This window comes from Lygodium microphyllum, chromosome 16, assembly GCF_053477565.2.
Source record: "Lygodium microphyllum isolate KBCC chromosome 16, Lygodium_microphyllum_v1.1.10, whole genome shotgun sequence".
Lineage (NCBI taxonomy): Eukaryota > Viridiplantae > Streptophyta > Polypodiopsida > Schizaeales > Lygodiaceae > Lygodium > Lygodium microphyllum.
The window spans coordinates 135,678,440-135,703,848 of NC_141150.1; the positions used below are offsets into that span (position 1 = coordinate 135,678,440).

At 38.8% G+C, this 25,409-nt stretch overlaps 1 protein-coding gene across 6 annotated transcripts in view; it reads right to left on the reverse strand.

Annotated features, from left to right (window-relative positions):
- Positions 1–8,537: 8,537 nt before the first annotated feature.
- The window catches only part of LOC148023473 (uncharacterized), a 79,866-nt gene continuing 62,994 nt past the window's right edge, over positions 8,538–25,409 (reverse strand). For 3 of the 6 annotated variants that reach the window (XM_087696452.1, XM_087696451.1, XM_087696449.1), the window contains exons 39-48: positions 11,697–11,898; positions 11,478–11,603; positions 11,117–11,293; positions 10,757–10,852; positions 10,516–10,624; positions 10,237–10,436; positions 10,076–10,153; positions 9,683–9,793; positions 9,522–9,593; positions 8,538–9,397 (exon numbers count right to left, since the gene is read on the reverse strand). In XM_087696452.1, the coding sequence (XP_087552578.1) occupies positions 9,128–9,397; positions 9,522–9,593; positions 9,683–9,793; positions 10,076–10,153; positions 10,237–10,436; positions 10,516–10,624; positions 10,757–10,852; positions 11,117–11,293; positions 11,478–11,603; positions 11,697–11,898 (1,441 nt within the window). In that variant the 3' untranslated portion in view covers positions 8,538–9,127. Of the gene's footprint in view, positions 9,398–9,521; positions 9,594–9,682; positions 9,794–10,075; positions 10,154–10,236; positions 10,437–10,515; positions 10,625–10,756; positions 10,853–11,116; positions 11,294–11,477; positions 11,604–11,696; positions 11,899–25,409 lie in introns of those variants that run through there. The other 3 variants (XM_087696455.1, XM_087696453.1, XR_015693651.1) reach the window with 3 other exon arrangements.

The window sequence follows — 25,409 nt, forward strand, 5'->3', positions numbered from 1 at the left end:
AGGCAAAGATGGTGTCCAAGTTGAAAAGCGAGGTCTTCCAAGTATCCATCTCAATCCTAATAGCTTCTATGCAATTCTCGAAGAACATTAAACCATTATCCCAATCTTCAGTTGCTCATGCATTTCTCGTCTAGGGTCGACCAAGTAGGATGGATGCCATAGTTAACTCCCTTCATGACAATAAAGTCTACTGAGAATCTGATACCTACAATTTTAGTCAAGCAATCCTTTAATATGCCAAATGGTCTAATGTTAAATCATGCAGTTTCCATAGGTGGGTTGCCCCATGTTGGGCTAAACTTTCAACAATCAGAACATTGGACAAACTTCTATTGTTTTAGAAGTTACAACTCACTTTGGTTTTTGTGTATTTTTATTTCACTCTCTTTCTTCAATAATACAATGTTAAACAACTTTCTCTTCAATAAAAAATTTATCAATCAATGGGCGATATTTTAGCTATGATGGCATGCCCAAATTTTGAGCTAGGATGATAGAGCATAGTGAAGCGGTCTCAGAGTAAGTTGGATAAGATTGAAGTGTATAGACTATATGAGGTTGCTCAACCATTGTCATAAGATGATTGCCATTACAAGCAATCTCAATCTCAAGTTGATGAGAAAATCACTTATGTGAGAATAGACTCAGGGAACTGCAATTTTGTCAAACATCATCAAATACTGACTGGTCATTGATTTGGGTCACAAAGGCATAAGAGGGAATAAGTCAGCATGATTACAATTGCTTCAGAGGAAGGTATTTGCATATTCACCTTAACCCAAGAGACTTGCGGTAGAGGTGTTCACTCTCTTCCCAATTGGAATGCCATTTGAAAGCAACTTGTATCATCTCATCATCATAAGGCCTAAATCAATCATTGCAAAAAGCTTGACATAAGTAGTGAATATGGCATAAAATTACAGTAGCCATTCTGTTTCAGAGGAATTGAATTTCTTTGCCAAATGAGAAGCCATGATATTGGAATAGATATACTAGCAAAGGTTGGAGGCCAAAAGGAGGCAAATTTGGAGGTGAATCTGAGAAGCCTCCTTTAAAGGGTTCAGTGATTCACTTGGCTCAACTAGGTCTAACTGATGGGTTGAGGTAGTAGAGACATCAATACTTGTGGCCATAGGGTATGGAGTTTCAAGTACATTTCTTGTGGCCATAGTGTCAATGTTAGTAGAAGGTTTATGCACATCCATATGCTTCACATCATGTAATGAAGATTCGTTCCAGATGATGGTGGTAGAAGTAGAGGAAAGATGAGGTTATGTGCCACTAAGCCTTGGAATGAACCATTCGTAGATGTTGAGATTGTACTGTAATAAAGCATGGCCATCAAGAAGTTGTGGGTCATTGGTGAGGTAGAAAATATATCTAATGACATCAATCATAATGTTTATTTGTCCCAATCTACTTACAACGTGCTCTTCCTTCAAAAGGAATTTGTCACACAAGGGATTGATTTCAACAAGTTTAGAAATGTTGATACCATGGGCAGTCACAAGCACTCTCAGAGATGTAGGAGCTACATATGTCGAATCATGCATGGGAGTCCATAGTGCCTTTCTTTACTGCAATAGTCATTAGACAGCTACCATACCTTGCAACTAAACCTTGACTAGCATACCATTTCCTTTGAAACTCACTTCATCCTTCAACTTTCTTGGCTAATGCCACAACTTCCTCCCTACTTGCTTAACATTGCCTAAGGTGAAACACAGGAATTAAGCAATGCTGCTCTTGCTCTACCTTGGTTATTTTCTTCATGACTTCTCCCATGATTGCTGGATAACACCAATAAATTTGTGATGGCTCTAACCATGTCAAAGGCCTTTCTAAAGCTTCCATCCTTAGCATTTTGAATTCCAACGGGGCATGAATATGTGTACGAGTGAGTGAAGTCGATAGTGTTTCATCTAGTTCCTTGGAACTTGTAACCTTGGATGAACAAGACTCATGAATCATGGGATTCATTGTGCTCTTTGGGCTAGAGTTAGTTTCCTTTGTGAGCTAAAGCACTAAAGGCTTGTTTCTTAGCTAAAGTGGTAGGTTTGGTCACATCCAAAGGCTATGACTGTGTGGGTTCCACCTTAGAATTGGAAGCAATAATTTCTAATGTAGTGGATTAGCCAATCTTGTTAGTCAAATATGATTATGCACTAGGATACTTGGACTAATTGGAAGTAGACTTGGTCTTGGAATTTTTAGATTTGTTATGGGATAACACTCTTAGTAGGAGGTTGTTGATATGAGAGAATCCTAGAAAAGCATCTTTTTTACTAATTTGGAATTCCAAAGAATAAAAAATGGGACCGTTGACCATATAGGTGTACCTTGCACTATTAGGGATCGCTCAAAAAGGGTTTAGGGTTTAGAACTTGGGTAAGACACCCTCCCCTACTACACTCATTCTCTCTCGATCTCCTTCGATCACACCGGCTCTCTTGCTCTCTCTTGCATATGCTCTCGTTTGGCTCCTACTTCATCCCTACACTCTTGTCATTATGCAATAGAGACATAACATATTAAGGATCTCTAATCTAGTGATGAACACCTACTCTTCGCATGAGGGGCCATCTGACAACACAGCACGTGTGGTTTATTTCTAACTATGATATATTCCTAACCAAATTGAATAGCAACTTCATATATCTAGATGCTCATTAAAGGGATGTGTAGTTTCGTAAAGGGCATGCCCTCAATGGCAATTTAGGGTAGGCTTGTTCGTAACCCCATGTGGTGTAAATCCACAATGGGTCACCACCAAGTGAGACGTGCCTCCATTAAAGTGCAAAGTCATCATATTGCTCTCTACTGACCCTAGTGAGGGTTGAACCCCAAATTGGCCCTTATGAAGCTAAGGAAGCCCCTCCTAGTAGCACAAGCCAACCATGTCTAGTTGTAGAGGGCATGCCAATTTTGCAAAGGGCCCCCCGTATCACTTGGTAGTGACCCTCATGTGCGGTGAAGCCCACATGGGTCACCGCCAAGGGAGGGCCTGATCAAACCATACCATAATATAGGTCATAACTTGCACTCCATAAATCGGAAAGGGGTTGTGTTTGTACTCAAAATGATCAAAATTGATATTTTGAACTTATTTGTTAACTTAGAATGAGCACTATCCTCAAAGAAAAATATCTGCATTGAATATTTTAATATTTCTACTTATGTTTTCCGTGCATCTTAAACTTTGGCTCATAGTATTATCTTTTTCTCCAAGTAGTGTTATCATACTTAATATTACAATGTTAATTCAAACAATCATTATTTTCTCCAAGTAATTGATGTCACTAGTATATATAATAAATAAGAGTTGATCTAGAAGGCTCAGAGGACCTTGCTATAAAATATCATTATTTTGAATAAGAAACTATCAATGAAAAGGAATTTTCAACTAAGAAGCTATTTTCTTTCTTTATAAATCTAGAGACAAACCTGTTGTTTTGATAGTGCCAACAAGATCTTCAATATACTATGCAATATATGTGATGTCATATTTTCAAACACTTGGTACGTATATTGGCGATAACTACTTTTGAATGTGAAATCTAATTATGAGAGGTTCCATTGCATGTGTCACCTATAGTTAAGATTAAATATTAATTTGTTTAATGGAGTGATGTTGGGCACTTGCATGTGCATTGGGGATTTCTCATATTTTCAACTTAAGCATGTTATATATATTCATATATAGCACTTATAATTACATCAATATAGATGGACAAGTCCTTGAACATGCTAATCCTAAAGAAATTATGTTATTCTATACTTGGACCCTACGATGCGCAAAACGAGGCCATCTAACATTATGCATCGTATGTTTAGGTCTATTTCAACCTTTTAGTTTTTTACCCGATCTATGAAATTTTGTCCACACTTAAGTACAAATGCAAGTCTTAAAGGAGAACAAGATAGCCACAATGTTTGATCGTATAGAGCCTCTAGATGATTCAAGCATTTGAGAGATAGGAGTTTGATGTAGAAGCCTTAGAGAGCCTAATCATATACATAAATCATATTGGAGAGGAAATTATTTGTGAAGAGCAATCTCTACCTAAGTTTTTTTTTTCTTTGTAAACTAGAAAAACTTCTTGCTTTGATAATTTAGAAAAATATTAAATATACCATTCATCACATAGCATGTAAACTTGTCAAAACATGTTGCACTTTCATGAGTTCCAGAGCTTTAAGAAAATAGTGGAGATTGAAAAAAGTGGTTACAAGATCCAAGACCTTTATACACTACCCATTTTAGGAAAAATTCTACATCCAAAGTAGGACTGTAAAGAGAAGGCTATAGAAGCTTCTTAAGATTCGAGAGCAACATTGGATGTTCATTCTATAAAGTAAAGTGTGAGTTTTACAAATTCTATTTTTGATTTCTATGCTTTACTCATTTACTCACTCAAGCAAACCTTTCCTTCTTTGTATACTTGGGAATAAATTTCTTGAACTAAATGATGTTTAAGATTTTACAAGGCCTTGATAGGGTTATTACATAGATATATTGCATACCTTTGAGAAATGGAGGACTTTGTAGATCACTTCAATGAATAAATCTCCTTCTTGGATCAATGAAGTCATACTTGGGTAATTGTAGGATTTCAATTGCTTTCTTTAACGGAGGATCTTGAATTGGGGTAAGTTAGAAAGATGTTTTCAAGAGTGGGAATGTGGCACTAAGCTTTGAAAGAAAACACAGAAAAACAAAAGATAACGACAAACACTAGTATAAGAGAGAGAATAGGAAATAATAAAAATATTCTATTATGCCAACTTATACAAGTTATGGATGAAGGATCTATCCACAACTGTGCTCTTGAAAGTAGTCTAGATAAATCTTCAATGGAGGATAGTGAGTGTAGAAGGTATTCGTATTTCGTAGCTTGGATAAAATGGAGAGTATCACTACATGTGTATATCATTTTGGTATCTAAATTTGGAACTATATTGGTGCCTATAATGGATTCTTCTCAATTGGGGGCCTTACAATATTGGGCACTTGGAGAGTATATGGGTAATTGAGAGGTGGGTGTTTGAGTGATGTCCAATAGAATTGTCAATTTGATGTGGCATAGCACTTGGTTAAAGCTTGGAGACCCTATAGTTGGAGGTAACTAAATGATTCAGAGATCAAGGTATAAGAGAATATACATCTCTAATGTATAATCTATGGTTAAATATTTATGCAAATAATCCTCATTTAGTCCTCTCATGTTAAGACAAGTTCTTTATGAGTTGTTACACACTAAAGGCACTAGGAAATGGCTTAATATGTGGGACAATGTCAGTCCCTCTCACATAAAGACAAGTGCTCTCCGAGATGTTGCACACTAAAGGCATTAGGAAATGGCTTGATATGTGGGATCATGGGATTAGGATTGGTGGATATTAATAGAATTTCTTTTCAATTTGGGAAAGCTCTAAGGAGAAGGGTTAATTACTTATATATATTGTAAGAAAAAAAAAGAATTGACCTACATCATTTAGGTGTTTTGTGGACCATCATTTGAGAGTTCCTTTTATCTTTGGGGGTGCAAAGTTTCATTGGAGATACAAGAGAAAGAAATGTTTCTTTAAGGAGATAAATATGCATTTGATTAAATCATGGAGTTTTTCAAGAATAAGTTTGGAAGAGAATGAGAAGTGTGTCCACTGCTAACCCCTCGTCTAGGCTAAATTTGGTTTTGTGGTGCAACCTCTAACTAAAGACCAAGTTGGGAGAATTATGGGAAAAGGATGATAGTTTCATCTTTATTCCCTTTGTCTAAAAGTAAGGATGGACAACTTCATGATGGGTGTATTTTCCAAGCGAGAATGGTTGAGGCATGGTATAAAGAAATATATGTTAAGTTAATGAAGGGAAAAACTACTTGTGCTTAGAACCTGTTTGAGAAACTTATAATACTTACTAGATGGCAACGTATTTTATGGATATTGAGTGCTTGGTAATCTCTTTGATCTAAATTTGGTGTGTCGATCGCTAGCTATTATGTGGTATATTGAAGGTAGTTATTTGTGCAATGTTAGGAAATTCAAGAAAGCCTAGGTGATGGATAAAGGCAACTTGAGGATGTTTCTTCTTTACTTTTAAGCTTGATAAGAGAAAGTGGACATGCAAATTACTCAACATGCTCTCATGTCCTAAGAGAGCCTGCATCCATATACCACCATACTATCTAATCAACAAATAAAAATACCAGGTGTTGTTCTAGACACCTCTTACAAAACATTGAAAGCAACTAATATCAAAAATTGAGTTGTATCATCTTCCTTCAAAAGGCACTAATCTCTCTCTCTCTCTCTCTCTCTCTCTCTCTCTCTCTCTCTCTCTCTCTCTCTCTCTCTCTCCTTCAAATTATTGTAATAGAGTATCTTGTCGCAAATCATTCTTTAAAAAATGGTATGAATATAAATTTCTAAAATGCATAGTTTCTATAAATGGTAGGGCTTATGATAAGTTGATTGTAGACCATTCATTTACATTTTATATCAATATAAAGTACTTTTATCAAAAGAATTTCTATTAGTGGATACTCCTTATGATAAGTGTTTTTTGTTTGTTCTCTATTTTCATTTTTCTCTCTTTTGATCATATCTCATTGTAGCAATTTTCAAATATATGTGGAGTACGTATTTTGAAGCAAGAGTGGTGCACACAAATATAGCAAAAACTTAGAGCACTTCAAATCCACAATAACTATCAATTTATAACATTAACAAACTTGAAACATTTTTGCATTTAGGTTGTATGATATTATCATCATTGGTTGAAGCTATTTTCAATGGGGCTATTAATAATGAATGAACATTACGTGCCTCTTTAATCAATTAACGTTTGGGAGTGTAGATTACCTTACTTGGAAGGTTCACTATTAAAGGTTGAAACCTTTAACTTGCCTTCCACCTATCTTTCATTTTACCAAAGGTGTCTTAGAACAAACATTCATATAAACATGGTGGCAAAAGTTTAAGCTTTGAAAACAATATTAACCTTTTGATTCAAATCAACATTAGTGAATCTTTAAGCATCAATAATTGGACAATCCTAGTGTTGGACCAAGTGTGAAGTAATTGCACAATTAATAAATAAACGATGTGAGTTCTCATGGATTGTGGTAATTGGAGATGATAAGTGACTTGATACCCTTGGCACCAAACTAGATCACAAATATTATAAGTTGGATATTGCGTTCATTGTCAATAAAAATTGTCTTCATATCCCTTTTGGGCTTGTTGAATACATGACATTAACTCCCTACAAATCTTTGACAAGTATTCAACTAGATTCACTGAGACTTACAATAGGAAAATTTAGAAAAACTTGGACCAATTTGGTAAAGAGCCCCACGTTTGATGAAGGTTGATGTCAAATATAAAAGGATGTAAATAGGGCTTATATTATTGGGAGATTAAGAGAATATAATTTTTAAATTGATGACCAATAAACGACACTTAAGTATGTCGACTAGTAGGGGATGGTGATGTGACAACTAACAATTCTACAAACCACTTGTAAAGGTGTCAAATAGCAATGGGTTCGAGCGATGGTTGAGCAAGATTTGGTGTGGAATGGCAATGATTGTGAGAAAGTTGGTCGAGAGATGTTGATTGAGATCCATGGCTCTAGCACCATTATTGGCCTACTTATATACATGTGCAATTAATTGATAAAGAATGAAAGATTATTGCAAGAACTAATTGATGCATAATAATTCCAAAAGATGAGTAGCTATATATTTACAAATAAGAGAGTACAATGCTCAAGGCAATTGCAATGAATAAAGCCACACTTGGATGCTATTGATGCACAATGTAACTTTTTATAGTAGAGTGTAACCCTAAATGACTTAACCATCACAAACCCTAATACTAGTATCACTTAGTACCTAGGAAATTGGGGGAAACAATTGTTTTAAATGACAACTTCAAGGCATAGGAAACCCACATCATAGATCAAGGGGCGTCAACATGTAGCCTGTGAGATGACCCACACCTAGAAGGGATCAACCTTTTGTTGGCCTTGTCCCAAGAGCAATGCTTAATGGTTGGTGATAAATTCCAAGTGTAATCATGTGTTTTGTAGTTACATCCAATTTAGCATGAGCTTAATTGCCACATGGTGCATGATTTGTTAACATCTTTTTACAAATAGCATCAAGACATTTCTGTTTTCTATGGTTGTGTATTATTTGAGACCAGAGGAATGCATGTACTTTGTTCTTTCTATGTCTTTCTAAATTGTGTAAAGACATGTCTCCCTCTCCCCCTCTCAATGTGTGCTATTGCTTGGCCTACAAGTGATCTTGTTTGTTGCATTGAGAGTATAGCAAGGCAACCTAGTTTGTACTTTAAGACTATAGTGAGACGACCTTGTTTCTACAAGAGACAATATAGCAAGCGACACATTATGTAGTGTCTATTCAATATCATAACACACTGCACATAATGGATCAATGGACTTTCAAAACACAAATTCAGGCTAGCCAATGCTTATTGAATAAATCATTTGCAAGTAACATTTTATTGAAAATCCATCAAATAAATGACTAGATAATAAGCAAAATACAATATCTTTTTAAAGAATACAATAGAATTGAAACATGGTAATATATCTGGTTCAGACCAGACGAAGTATTTAACTTGGCTTGATCAACCGGAACGCAATCAGGCATTCACAGGTAGCATGTCAGCAATTGTTTTGTAAGTATTTTAAGTCTTGAACCGACTGAACATTGCTCTGGGAGAAGTCTTACATTCCTTTATACATACATATGTTTCAGTGAAGCCCCCAAAAGCTTATTTCAAAAAACCAGGGGATCACAACTTCAAGGGCAAAGCCCACTAAAATGAGGGAAGCTCTTTCCCTTCCTTCCTCCTCTACCTCTTCTTTACATTTGTACAGTGCCTACAACGATATATATCTGCATTACAAAAAAGGCAGTCCGCTTTTGTGACTGACCAGTGCCCATGACTCCACCACTGAGCTCACTTGTATTACAAAGAAAAGAGGATGCAAGAACACATCATGGTGTGAAAAAAATGACCATGAGTGCCTCTTCATCAATTAGATATGCATCCTTGGTGAAAAGATGCAGAAAGTAGATATACAACTACATCAAGAACCAAAAAGATTTCTAGCATTTGATAGCGTCCACTCTGCACTACTGGTCCTCTGGAGATGGCCATTTGCCATATCTTCATTTGAAACACCAGATCCATTCAAAGCTTTAGCAGATCCATGTGATTCAAGCTCCTGCTGTAACCAATCAACAACCCGTTTCCAATCACCCTTTTTTCCAAGTACAATTCCCAGCACAGCTGGGCATGCATTGACAAGCCTCACCACAAACTTGAGTAGTAGGTAGCGCTTTTGAGTATTCATTACCTGCACATGCATAAGCATTAGAATATAGTACCCAGGAAATGCCTTAAGCGAATCAAGAAATAGAAAAGAGCACAAAATTTTCAAATGAAGCATTCTTAGCTAAGAAGATTTGGAGAAAGCTCACCCTAGTTACAATAAGCACCATAATACCAGGACGGAAGTTCTCATGCTCAAGCAGTAATATTTCTTGCCTTAGCTGCATGGACAAACTCAATATCAACCATAGTCACTCTCATTCAGGATAAATTATGAATCAATATTACACTCATCATACACTTTACATACCTTTTGCAACGAATCACCTAACAGAAGAATGCGGAGGATCAATGACAACAGTGGCTTGACCTCATTATGTACAGCCCTATGTATGGAGTCTAGAAGATCCTGAAGTACCCACTGCAGAGAGTAAATAATTTATTAGTGATTCCTCTTCCCCTAATATATTCTTCACAACTGACTGCAAGAAATTGATACTCCTCACAAAAACAATTGAATACTAATAATGAGAGTGCAGTCATACAATCAGGAACAGGAGACAAACTAGAAAATCACTTGCCTTTACAACATCACTTGCCAAAAGAAACATGAAACAATTTTAAGATAGGCAGTAGAATAATTGCCAAGAATGACATTATTTAGAAAGTTAAAAGCTTCATATTGAGATTTTCTGCAATTTACCATGCTGAAGGTTTCATTCTGCCAGCAACTAAATTCGAGTAATTTTACAACCTCCTCATGCTCAGAGCATGTTTCTATCTGAATGACAAAAAAAAAGCACCTTATAGACCCCAGAAAAAGAAACAGGACTGAGCTAACTATCCACGATGTGAAATACTAACCAAAACAGAAATATACACACGCTGTTTGAAAACAGCATCCACTGCTTCTCTTGGGATTGGGAAGAGTGGTGGAGAAAGTTGATGAGGGCATGAAGTTAAAGAGGAAGAAGAGGAGGAGGAAGAAGAAGCAGCTGGAACTTGTCTATCTACGTAATCATTAACGTCAGATGATAAATTCTGAGAGTCCATGTCAGGCACACCTGCAAACCAGCTATTGCATTAACTTGAAAGTGTGCCAAGCAAAAATACATTTAGTAAATTGACTCATTACAAGCATACTTCGAACTTGTGCAGTGTCACAGCTACGCAAGAGGAGCGAAACAATCGAGTGAAGACAGGTAAAATCAGGCTTAGCCAGCTGGAGGTTAACTTTGGTTGCAAAGTTGACCTGCCAATTCACAATCCTTTGTAAGTAGTCAGCACATTGCGATATGACCCCTAAAAAGCAAGAGGACCCCTACAGCCCCAGCTCGGCCCACAAAACCCTTCACATAGAAATTCCTAATCTGGGACTACTTACTGTAGTATTCACCAGTTGGCCCAGACTGCCCTTCTGTAACAAGTGAATGCGCTGAGGACCTCCCATGTTGGCATACTCAAGAATGACCTGGAAATACTGCAGCACACCACATTTTAGTCTTGACGGCTTATTACTTAGGGATCTATATCACTTGCAAACCACTTCTTTTTGTCAGGAAAGAGTCGTGTGTCATATCTCACTAATAAACCTTGGTCCCAAGATTACCAGAGGTTTCTACAGTGGGCACCAGCATTAATGCTGGATAACTGTATAACAGCCCATTAACTTATACTAGAAGACACATGACTCTCACTATCCACACACAAACTGCACCACAACCTACAGCAATAGACATCTAACCTGATGACAAGAATACTTCGGCAGTGTCGGATCACGCAGAATTGATAGAAGTATGTCAATCAATGCATCAAGCTGAAGAGCATCGACAGCATGACCACTTTCATCCACATACATACAGTTCCCACGAAGAAAGAGAACTGCAGAACGCATTGCTTCAACAAGAATAGAAGCAAACACCTGCCAATAACATATAGGGACTGAGATTTGACTGATGAATTGACAAAGTTGTATCTACTGTGCTATTAAAACTAGTTCATCATTCAAAAAATACTGAGACCATCACTCCTGCAGTAATCACCAAACAGCTTCATTCGAATAGAGTATGAACTTAACAATGAAGCACCTTACGAGAGTAACTTACTTGCTGAATTTCATCAACAGGACATTTGATTAGGTAATCTTGAATCCACTGAGGATGGTTTACAAGACCTTGAATGAAGGTCCGGCACGCAAGCACATTTCTTTCAAACAGTTTGCAGAGATATGACTATCAATGCAGATAAGAAAATGTCAATCTCCTAAATTTTCAATGTAGCAAAACTGCAGAAAGTAAAAGAACAAAGCCAACTCCCGCCCACACCTTCCAATGTACAAGGTCCTCTCGCAGACTTGAATGGGTCCGCAGGTACACCCTCAGCAAAAATTCAATGGAGAGAGTTCCCATGAGCTTCGCAAACTCATCTGAAACTGCCTCTACTAGACCACCTTCACCAGTCCTGCTATCAATGACGCCTTGACCTCGCTCCACACAATGATCTAGAGACAATGTACCTTTCGGGTGTCTGCACTCCAAAAGAAAAGGAGATTGTCAGAAACCAAAGCTGATACACTGAGCACACTTTGTATGCTTATAAAATTGCATGACAAACCACGACACAAACCAGTCATTAAGTTTAATATGCTGTGTTTCCAGCACTGGCCAACTTGAAACCCCCAATTCCCATTAGAAAACAAGTGACCACATGCCTGTCTGAGAGAGAGAGAGAGAGAGAGAGAGAGAGAGAGAGAGGCAGACAGACCAATCCACACACACACAAAAGAAAGAATTCTGTTAACATCTTCAAAAAGACAAATTTGACCTATATGTTCCAGAATATTGCATACAGGTTCACAGATAACACCTGTGTGAATTGATACATAATGGAAGTTAAAAGTAATAAAAGCAATGCCTATGAATATACAGAGGGGAGGGGGAATGTTATTCCAGTATCATATGGATGTCAAGAGGCAACCCACATTCACAATATGCACTAAAGTAGATACAAAAAAGATACGCACAAGGCCTAGACTCTAGTATAATGGATAGAGAAACAGACCCACAATGAGCTACTACTATCATCATCAATGTCATCCACATCCGAGTGCTCATCAAGAGAGTCCAAAGATAACTCCTCAAAGGTGGATGACGAGACACTCTTGGGCTCCTCAATGACAAGGTTACCATCATCATCAAATCCCAGCTCTCTAGACAATGGCTATTTAGGATGCAGATACAAAAAAGAGGAGTGTAGGACCTAGGATGAGCTATCAAAATGCTCATCAAGAAAGTCCAAAATCCTTAAAGGCATATGATGAGACTCTCTTGAGCTCGTCCTCACTAATCGAGGTCACCATTGCCATAATATGATAGCTCTCTAAGCAATGGGGTATCACCATTAGGTTCAGGTCACATGTGTCCGTATGCCATTCCCCATCGATGCCGAAGGGCATGAAGGGCATCAAGTGATCAACCTATTGCAGCCACCTGCTCGAACCCCTTTCGCATGTCCATGCTCACTTGTGCTGCAAGTGTCCTCTCCCATGAGCTCTACAAAAATCGTCTCCACAAGTTTTAGGATTAGCAAAGCATAAGAGTTGTGCCACATGCACATTGCAAACATGAAGTAAAAAAGTGAACTTAAAGACTTGACTCAAAAGAGCTACCATCCCATGTCACCATGAGATCCCAAGAGCTCTAACATGGGGATGTGACTAGGATGGTACAAGGTTGGAATGCGACTAGGACAGTGGGAAGCCATGTGTGAATGAGAGAATAGGTACTCCAGTATCTCTCACATGTAACCAAAGAGCAATCTTAGGCTATGACTCTCATGGTTATGGGTAGAAGACTCTCAAGTGAGTAGCCAAAATTTTGCCAAAAAAAGGAAAGTTTCAAAAGTGCATCCCTCCATAGACAAGAGGAAGAAGGAAATGCCACATAACCTCTCTAATTTGCATAGTACCTTGGTTCCTCGAGCATTGCCTTATGGTTGTCTTAGGCACAGGGTCATCTACAAGCACAACACAAAGCATTTTAGAAAGTTGGTCCAATCATAGCTCTCTATCACTCATAATGGCTAGTGACTAGTATGCTGGATGTACCAATGCTGCAAAACCCTAGGTAGGCTTGTGCATCCATCTCCATCTCCTCTCAGCTATGTCAACGATATGTGCACATTGGGACTCCATAATGACTCTGCCTACACCTAAACAAGTGCCACTCTAAACTAGTGGACAAAAAGCGAAACATCATAGAGGAGAAACTCACTACAATGACAATGGCACAAACCTTGTGCCACACCTCATGTAGACAAATGCCTTCCATAGCATTGGCATCTTTTGATGTCATGCTTATCCCACTCATTCCCATATGGTGACACCGCTGTCTAGCCAAGGGTGAGAACCGTGGCTCATATAGACACACCAAAAGGATCCATATATAGACAAAGCAGTTTGAGAGAGGCTTTTTCAACTCGAGAAAACTATGCTCACAAATATCACAAGCACCTTCACCCTTTACTGTGAAGGAGTTGATACTCGATGTAGCTTCTCAAACCATCTTCTTTACCCATTTCAACTTGTTGAGGTCCTCCATAAGCAATTGAAGGCACTTGCACATCGTGTCCACACAATGGGAGAAACTTGGCCTTGAGCAAGTGGCTCATGCAACAACAATTGGATGCATTGTAATTTGTTGATAAACTTGCACCACATTTGAGGGATTGACCCACATATACATCACACATAAGATGTGCATGTAACATAATACATTTTTGAAAGATGCTTAGATATAGCTTAAGCAAGTTACAATGCTCACCCCCCACTCTAAGAGCTACCAATGTATCACATCACAACCACATCCAAACATTGGGCATTTCATACCACCAACTGTACCATCCCAATGTATGGACACACCAACTATACCGATTCTAAGTCCAAGAGCAATGACCATACAAAGATATACAAAATGGGCCTTGAGTCATAAAAATAGGACTCCACTAACTCAACCCTAAAGTAGGTCACCTTATCAAGCATCCCCAATGCATTCGCCCTTGGTTACTTTATGACCATTGTGGCAAATGCTACTAGCACCCGTCCAGATGTCCACGAATATAGCAATTCTCTCCTTATGAGTGATTGTTATCCTCAACAATATCCTCAAGGAGGAAGTGGAGAAACGATTCTTCAATGAAGGTACCGACTAGCAAGTTACCTACACCTCATAAGAGTTCTTCTCTTGACTAAGTGCTCAAGATAAATGGCTCAAAGGGACGGTTTAGTCCTTTAGTCAAGAACCATTTCAAGTTCAAGTGGAATATAGTGAGCAATATCTTCCACATGTAAAACATCCTTGATGGGACAAACAATTCACCTTACCTCAAGCATTCTTTCAAACGACTCATGTGAAACACCAAATGAACTCATCAAAGGTAAGTCCAATCAATAAGACAAGCTTCTAATTTTCTTGGTAATCTTGGTTCACAATATCTCAAAGACAACCTACAACACTTGTCGGCAGTTATTGAATTGGAGTTCTTTCGAACTTTAAGGTAAACCCTTAATGCACTCCAAGAGCTCTCAATACCATTCTCACTAGCATAAAAATAGCACAATCCTGGGTTTGCAACATTTTGATTGATGGAACATTGACTTCAGAATATTGAGTGGTTTCCTCGTCAGACTCATCACACCTATCAAACCAGAAATTCATCTTCCTTGAATGAATTTACAAAACACACAAGAAACTGTTGCATTTTGACACCAAGCAGCCTAAATGTAGAGGAACCAACTACAATCCTACAACAAAGGGTGTTGATACTTTGCACGCATCGAAGAAGGCTCGAGCAGTTAAAAAATATGCAATCTTTGCGACAAATCAGTACAAAATAGAGCGTAGAAGGTGGAACCTCTTTGTAAAACTTCCAAGTCTTCTTTTTTTATATCACGTGAGAATGCACAATGGAAGAAGAATATGAATACAAACAAAGAAGGAAAGATAAAGACTGATATAAACACGAAAGAGAGAAGGAAATAACTGCATTGATCTAAATAGAATGTTGAACACAAAGTGGACGGGATTATGATCCGGAACAAAACAAAGACAGCCGATTGGGTACAACTTGGTTTTCCATCGGAGCCACAGTCAAAAAGAGAGAGACTGGGGGATAATGGCCCGAGTAATGATGACACCCGATCCTCGATTCCCTCATTTCTTTTACTTCGCTTAAAGATGACACTTAGACGTTTCCCCCAATTTGCAACGGGTCAAGATCCGGATCATTACTTTCTTGAAACAAATACCAAATCAGGATGGTTGGTCAAGCACAGTTACAGCATTTTGGGTGTAGTTGTGGAATGGTCGACATGCGGAGATGTAAACAATCAAGATCTCCGGATCTTTCCCTTTCTAATTATGATTGTTATAAAAAAGAGATTTCCGTTATTAGTATCAATGTTTCCAACTCGACCAACTGACCAGTCCTTGCACGCAGCCCAAAGCATTATTGAGGTCACTAGATCAGGCTGATGAGCAAGAATATCCACCAGAATAATCAAGAGTGTGCAACACATACAAAAAGGAGAAAAAGAAAGAGCAGCCAAGTGTGGGGGGCTGCCTTAACTAGGCACTCAGCCCCAAAACTAGCCAACCTGCTGCAGGAACATATTGTGAACCTGTCCAAACCTGCATTTGATGCTGGTTGGCTGCCAATAAAGTGAAACCCTGCTGCATTTAATGCAGTAAAACCTGATCAACAACCTAGCAATGTCAACACAAGTGGAGACTGTTGAGCTAAAACATGCTTTACATAGCTGTTTAGCATTTTTAAAGAGCCCCAAAGCATGCTTAATTAAATAAAAACGCAAATTTAGTGTGCGAGAGAGTATTAGTCATCCCTCAAAACCCTAATTTTTGGGGGCACCCTTCAACATCTATAAAAAGACAGGCTGCCCACCATTCAGCCTCATTCTTTTTGTGCAGGGGGGCTGCCTTAACTAGGCACTCAGCCCCAAAACTAACCAACCTGCTGCAGGAACATATTGTGAACCTGTCCAAACCTGCATTTAATATTGGTTGGCTGCCAATAAAGTGAAACCCTGCTGCATTTAATGCAGCAAAACCTGATCGACAACCTAGCAATGTCAACACAAGTGGAGACTGTTGAGCTAAAACATGCTTTACATAGCTGTTTAGCATTTTTGAAGAGCCCCAAAGCATGCTTAATTAATTAAAAACACAAATTTAGTGTGAAGCAGTTCAAGAGAGTATCAATCGTCCCCCAAAACCCTAATTTTTGGGGGCACCCTTCAACATCTATAAAAAGACAGGCTGCCCACCATTCAACCTCATTCTTTTTGTGCAGATTTCAGGCATCAACCTTCACCCATGTGGTGGTCTACCCTTCAAGACTACTGCCACTTCTTCCACAGCTCCTCCAATGCCTCTCGTCTTCATCCATTGCTCCCACCAATTGTCTAATGCCCCACACTTGGCTGCATTCAGCATCCCCGTCATTGCCACACCTCCTATTGCTTACATTTGGAATCTATAGACCTAGGCGTCAGGTGGTAGCCCTCCACTCCTCCAAGTGACCTTCTAGAGCTTGCATTTGGCCCTCCCCTTTGCAAGCATCAACTATTTTGTTGTTGCCTCTATCATTGCCTAGTGATCAATGTTTGGTGTTTTCCTTGTCTTCCGCACTCCGACTAGTGGTCACAGCACTTGGGATCCATCTCTGATGAATGTCACTCTCCAACACTCCATCGCTTTGCCCTTGAGCATTCTGTACACTCTTAGATTCATTTACAGCATTCACTCACTTCAGAGTTTCTTCTTTGTGTTTGTTACTGTGTTTGCATTTTGCATCTAGGGTTTGAGTTTTGCTTGTCATTGTTTGAGACTTTGTGTTTCAATCTTGGTTGCACATGTTGTGCTTCCTCAATGCAAACCCTAGCATATCTTGTAGGCTAGTCTCAGGTTCCTTCTTCTGGGGATCATGTGACGCCCTAAGAGGCTTCTCCATCATTGGAGGCTCTGAGAAGGCGTTATGATCTCAAAGACGAGGTAGACACACCTTAACCTTTACCATCTTCCTCTTCACCTTTTGGTCATCTTACAAAGGAAGAGTTTGAGGACTACTTGTGCATCACATATGTCAAGTTTACACCCCTCCAACATGTGCTACTACCATGCCTCGACCGATTGGTGAGATTGGCCATCTCCCTGATCTTGAAAGGACCACGGCATTTGGTACGTTTGGCAATCCATCTCCTTCATCTCAACTAGGCCTTATGTTAAGTTCATATAACCCTTTTTTTCCCCTCACCTCTAAGTGTTGGAGTCACCTCATCGACCACTATGAGGCCATAGATCGCACTCCACATATCAATCTTGATTTTGAGCTTCAAGAGTTTTCAATTAAAAACACGAATAATCTAAAAGTCAAGTTGGCCAAATATCCGCGGTTACTCACCGAGTTTGCCACTATTGGCTCCCTGAAGTCAAACAACAATCAAGTCACATTCTACTTGAACAAGTTGCCCGATAAATACTTTCATTTTATCCAACACATTATCTCACTTCCTTGATTGCCGATCTTCTATGAGTTAAGAATGCTAACTCTTGAATTACACGAGGCTGCACAATCAAGTCCGCAAGAAGTCCTCCACACATATCCATTTAGAGGGGTGAGGGTTGGTTGCCTCTTCTTCGAGAGGAAAAATCAACAGTGGGAAGAACTCGCAAAATACGAAGCCAAGCCAAAACAAGAATGACATCCCTTGCTTTGACAAAACCACAGAAACACAACCCCCTTGGTAGTAAATTCCTAAGAAAAATAGGTTTTGCATGCATTGCCGAAGGTCAAGCCATGTATATGAGGAGTGTCATACAAAGACGCAAGGCCTTCAACCTAGAAAAGCACACCAAACTGCTACGATTGTCTCCACTCCGGGTGGCCAATCTAGAGGGGCTACATCTCTCACTACTGTACCATCAACTTCATCTAGATTAGTGGCTATAGGACATGTGTCATGCGTACAACCTCACTAACTTATCTCTTCCATTACTCCTAAAGTGTTAGCGGATTGGTGTGCTAGTAACTTCCCTATTGCACTTTACACATCCATTCTTAAGCCATCCACTACACCTTCTAGGGTCACTATTCCACCTCAACATACACGATGGTGGCCACACACTAAGTCTTTCTCTCTTTTAGACTTCTGGTGTGTACTTACATACTCATTGCATTGCACTTAGCTTTGCTTTCCTTTACTTTCAATTTTGTTTATTGGAGCATCTCACTACTCACATTTGTGCTGCAGATTTTGATCTCTTTTGTAGGGTTTTGTATTTTAGTGTAGGGCTAACATGCAAGTTTGCACTAGTACTTCTTGTGCTAGAGACAGGCGCTTTGAGCTTATTCCTTTCATAGTTCCATCTACTTCGAGTTTTGCTTTTCTATCAACATGGAGACTTCCCCTCCCGCGGCTGATCATGCAACATCTCTCTTGATGCTATCATAGTGGTGCCTTCTATCCTTACTCTTCCAATAGAGATGCTTCATCCACATGGTTCTCCGCACCTCCCAAAGATCGACATCATCAAGCTTCTCTTCCTTCTTTAGTATCAACAACCAGGTTGAGAGGGGGTTTCTATACTTCTTGATATTCTACATGTTTTCGCACTCATCTTCGATATCGACCCTCCCCTCCCCACATGTTGTACCTTCCCCTATGTATGATTTCATTATCTTCTCTTCCTTCTTTGGCATCAACATCCGGGTTAAGAGAGAATTCCTACTCTCCTTGGTATTCTACATGTTTTGACACTTGTCTTCGATATCGGCCTCTCCCTCCCCCCCATGTTGTACCTTTCCTTACGCATAGCGTGATTTCTTTATCTTTGTACTAGGGCACTTGGGCAAGTGAATAATTTTCCCACAAGGGACACTATCCAAGTGACACTTGCTACATGAGCGTTCTTCAACACATAGCATCCTATGCATCCCATTGTGCAAAGCACCACTTGAAGGATCCTAAGTCGTTTTCACTAACGGATTATACCATCATTCTTCCTTACATGATACTCCATCACCTTTCCCTCATCATCAACATCCCCTAGTAGATGGGTAAGCTTGCATTTTTTTATAATGTGTTGGGTGTACCATCCATACTTCCATATTTTGGGTCATTGTTACATAATTGGTTACTATCCATAAAATTAACTTTTTCCACAAAAAAAAAGTTCAATATGTTTCCATCTGTCTTTGTAGGGCTTCATAGGCAACTGGGCGACCGACGTGCACCCTTTGTCCAATGCCTTGGCTACTTTGGGGTGGCATGCCTTTGAATAAACATTGCATGTCTATTCTTTTAGGCTCAATTTTGGGCTTGAGAGGGGGTGTTGAGCTAAAACATGCTTTATAGCTGATTACTATCAATTAAAAATGCAAATTTGGTGCATAGTTAAAGAGAGTTTCATTGATCTCCCAAAACCCTATTTCGTGGCATCCTTCAACATCTATAAATAGGTAGGCCCCCCACCATTCAGCCTCGCTCTTTTTTTTTGCAGATTTCAGTCATTAGCCTTCACCCATGTGGCAATCTACCCTTCGCGATTGTACCACTCCTTCCACAGCTCCTTTAGTGCCTTGCGTCTTCATCCATTGCTCCCACCCACTATCTCGTGCCCCACACTTGGCTGCATTCAGCAACCCCATCATCGGCAACCCCTCTTTCAGCTTGCATTTGGACTCTACAGTCTCCGGCGTCAAGTGGCAACCCTCCACTCCTCTAGGCGACCTTCTAGAGGTTTTTTTTTTAGTTCTCCCCTTTGCACGTGAGGGTTGGTTGTGGTCTGCCTTCTCTAGGCGGCAACTCTATTGCTGTGTTTACAGCTTCTTGTTGCCACCATCTCCTCCAGGCATCAACCCTGCTGTCACCTCTGTTTACTGACTACCTAGTGATCAGTGTTTGGTGTTTTCCTCATCTTCTGCACTTCGACTAGTGGTCACAGCACTAGGGATCCATCTCCCGCAAACGTCACTCTCCGACACTCCATTGTTTGCCCTTGGGCATTGTGTCCACTGTTACATTCATTAACAGCATTCATTCGGTTCAGAGTTTCTTCTCTCTATGTTTGTCTTTATGTTTAAGTTTTGAGTTTTGCATTTGTGTTTTGTGTTTTACATTTAGGGTTTGAGTTCTACTTGTCACTATTTGAGTCTTTGTGTTTCAGTCTTGGTCATACATGTTGTGTTTCTTGATGGTAAACCCTAGCATACCTTCGCAGAGGTAACATAAAATCGCAATCCACCTTGCTGGAAATAATGCTCAATCAATGTGAAACACACTCCTAGATAGTCTAAAATTGCAACACACTCAAATACAAGGCTAGAAACAATCAGAGCTCCTCCATCTCCGTCAAACTCTAATGGAGCTCACAACTAGGAGATGACAACATGAAATACAATAGCTAACAATTTTAATATTTTTTCTTGTATATTGAGGAAGAAATAAAGTATGGATTTCATCTTGAATCCCTTGTGTTCATCAACAATCCACGCTTTTCACCCATAGCCATACATAAGCACTGCTATAAGCAAACTTAGTATATGTGGAAGATAATACTCCCAATCAAATTATCTACCATAGATATATACACCTAGCACATCCTCCAGAGTTTGATTTGTTATCTTGGTTTGTCCATTAGTCTCATGGTGCTCAAAGGACAACATGGACAATCAAGTCTCCAAATTCTAGAAGATTGTTTTCCACCAATGGCCAATGAACTTAGGATCGCATTCACGACTATTTCTTTAAGCAAACCATAAAGTTTAGAGAGATGCTTAACAAAGAGACTAGCTACCTCATGGCTTTAATAATTGTCATCGTTACGAACCAAATCATCTTTGTCAATGGGTTGATCATGTCCTAAATTGCATTGTGACTTTGATTCGTACGAGGCAATCCTACTAAGAAATCATGGAGATACTACTCAACTTTTATCAAGAATTCGTACAGGATGTAATATCCTTGCATGTTTGTGTCATTCACCAATGTAAGCACTCATGCATGTAAGACTCAACCAAAGTCTTCAAGTGCCGCTAATAAAAGTATTTGCTAACTAAGGTCAATGTCCAATGCATGCTTTGGTGCCTCACACTTGACACACCATGACACCCAAACAAAATTTTCTTGCAAATATCATCATCATTCAATACACACACTTTAACTTAGTTAAACAACTATGACACCCCTTGAGAGAGCAATAGAGATCAATCGAAATCTCAATGAAAGAAAAGCATTGACTTACAAGATTTGACAAAGGGCATTGGCAAGATCAATTGAAATCTCAAAGAAAGAAAAAGCATTGGCTTACAAGATTTGACAAAGGGCATTTGCAAGATCAATCGAAATCTCAAAGAAAGAAAAAGCATTGACTTACATGATTTGATGAAGGGCATTGACAACTTTATAAGTTGCACACTTATGATAATCAATCTCAAAGTCAAACTCCTACACAAGCTTCACTCAAATCACATAAGAATTTGGGCAAATAGCGGTTAATCCAAATAATGAATAGGGCACCAAATTAGAGTATGCATAACTACTAACAATTCCTTTTCTTTAGTGGTGTAACATGTTTGGCCATTGATAAGCTTACATCTCTAGAATGCAATGGATTCCTGATATAAAACAACATCAATTGCATAATCACTAGCATTTGTATGAACATCATAAGATTTATTTGGATATAATTTCCAACATAGTTGCAATTGTAACCAACCCTTTTAATATTTAAAAGCATTGATCAAGCTCACTTATTCAAACAACAAACACACTAATGTGTTTCTTCTTGCTTCGAATTCCCTTGAGTAAATATGTGAAGGGCTCAACAATTTTAGCATAGCTTTTTGTGAACTTCCAAAAAGAAACCCATGGAGCAGGAAAGAAATCACTTGCCTGAGATCATCGAAATAGGCATACTGAGTACTACTAGATCTTTTCACAATCAATGCAAGTGCTATCAATTGAGATGACATGTCCAAGTTACAAAAGAATTCGCACTTGGAAAACTTTACAAAAAAGTGCTCTCACCTAAGACAATACGTGAATAATGTGTTTGTTCCTCCAATGACTTACTATAAACAAGTGTATCGTCAAGGAAAACAACTATCCAGCTTTCAAGATATGGACAAAATAGATTGTTCATTATTTGTTGGAAAATTGTGGAAGTATTTGTCAATTAAAAAGGTAGCACCAAGACATGGTAGTGTCCATAATATGCATGAAATGCAATTTTCAGAGCATCCTTAGTAGCTATCCATCATATTTGTCATGTATGAAAGATACAATATCCTAACACAACAAAATATTGCACAAATTGGTACCTTAAGATCTTATACAATACAATATTAGTACCAAGGGTTTTTTTGGACTATAGATGAAAGATCACATGTTTACAACCAAAATAGCAATGCCAATAGAGTTTATAATATGAATATGTGAGGGTAACAAGCAAAAACCTTATGGGCAACATGCACAACACACTACAATTGAACATATGGGAGAGGATACATGATATATTATACGTCATACAAAAAAGTAAAGTGTAGGGTGGATGGAAAGAGCTCTTCAATCTTTCACTTTTGAGAGAGAGACATAGAGAGAGAGAGAGAGAGAGAGAGAGTGAGTGAGTGTGTGTGTGAGGCTTGGACTTGTAATTCATCTGGGAAGTTGTGGGGGAAAAAGAGAGAGAGAGAGAGAGAGAGGCTTGGAATTATGATAATTAACATAAGGCATGGAAGTTGGAAGATATTGTATGATACAGATATGTATTGTATCGTACAAGTACAGATTGATATGGATACATATTGTATAGTATAAGTTCAATCTATATGAAACAAACTCTTTCGTACGTACAAGTAACTATGCTATCCCTATCTAATGGTACATGTGTTGAGAAACCCCAGTCACTAACTACATTTCTTTTTCTCAATTCCCACTTGGTTTCACACTTACAATCCCAAAAAGGCCAAGCGTCCATATCCTGGGGTGCCACCCTAGACTGATTTTTGTATATATAACGGCACAAACTTTCTTCATCATTACACACTTTCATTCATCTTCTCTCTCCATTAGATCTGCTCTTCCCATTTGCTTCTCACAAGACTCGTTTGAGTGCTACCGATTGGCGTTGTCTCGCTGCCGCCCATTGCCATTTAGAGCTATCGCGGTACTGTTGCCCACCAACGTTTACATCATCAGCTACAATTTATAATCTACTTTTGCCGCCTTGTTTCTAGAGCTGTCACCTTCAACTGCAGTACCTGTGTTTTGCTGTCCGCAAGTATCCTCCATCAGCAGCATCTGCGTTTTTGCTGTCAGAAGGTTATCTTCATCATCAGCATCAGTGTTTTGCATCCCACTGCACCACCCCGCTATCTATTACTCATCCCAAGCTGATTCGGGTTGCTGGTCAGATTGTTGATCATCATCTTCTTCACTCCCAAAGCCCCTAACGACTCAACTGCACTCCCTCTACAGCTGTCCTTCCTTCTACAGCATTTATCCTACTACCCAGAAGATTGTGTTTCGCTCCCTTCACAATGCAGATTCCCTTCAGGTGATACTGCCCAATCAGCCATGATAGTGCAGTCACTTTCGAGCTACACTGCACTGTATCAGCTTGATTCATTCAGTATGATTCAGTGTTCATCATTCTTCATTTATCTTCTTCTTCAGTGTTTGTTTCTACCTTTCTTTGTCTCACTGTTTGCCTTATACTCTTCATTTCTTCCCCCAAACCCTACCATCATTTCCACACATTATCAAAGCATACCATCTCGCTTTTGATAACTAAACCTAAGATCAATCTTGGAATAATAGCATGCACCACAAAGTCAATCAATACGGTCATCCATCCAAGGCAATGATACCTATTCTTGATGGTCAACTTACTGAGGCCTTTATAATCAATGCAAAAGTGAATTGTACCGTCCTCCTTTTTCGCAAGCAGGAGAGCCACACCCCATGCAGTCTTACTAGGTTCCATAAATTCATTAACAAGATAGCAATGTTATTGTCAAGCCTTTCCATCGTACTATTTCTAGCTAAACCTATTGCTCCCTCAAGGGGTGTTGCCAAACTGATCAAAAGTACCGCAAGAATATAAAATCCATCGAGTGATTCAGACGAGAAGACATCAACAAATTCATATAATAACAAACCCACATATTTATTAACACCTGAATTATTGTCAACATTATAATATGAGAAAAAATTTACATTATAATGTTGATGATTTAGCTTTTTCAATAAAACACAAATAAGTGGCAATATTTGGATCCAAAATACACTTACTAAATTACAAAGTTGATATTATTTTACATTAGATTCAATGATTTTGGAGGGTTGGAAGAAATGACCATTAAGCCAAAAAGAGATTCCATGAGATTTATAACCTACAAAGAGTGAGAATGATCTATAAAAAAACCAACACATGCTAGGATTGACATTCACATGGTCAAGGCTCATCAATCGAAGGTCCTGAGCCTCATGTTACTGTTGAATCAAAAGATTCAATCGCAACACCAAACAATCCAAATGATCCACACATGGGCCCTCCACATAACAAACATGACATGGTCAGTCAACAAGTGAGGCATATAGTTGAAGTTTCTACACCTATCAAGAAGAGAGAAAATTATGAGTAAAGTTGCTATCGAACAACAGTGTAAGCAATTGGCAATTGTACCAACAATATTTAAAAAGGTCATTCGAGTCAAATACGGTTTTATTCGCAAGATATGAAACCAGTCTTTCTTTCGTGGTGTCACAACTCTATAGAAACAGAATTTGTATCCTTTTTCATTAATTTGACTATATAATGATTTATTAAATTTGTTTACTTTGCACTAATTAGATATAAAGAAAAGTGCATTGGAGCTGGCCACTGGATGAGTGGTCACAGGTTATGGTGGACCCACGCGGTGGGTTAGAGAAAAGATAGTTCACACTTCCACCTATATGG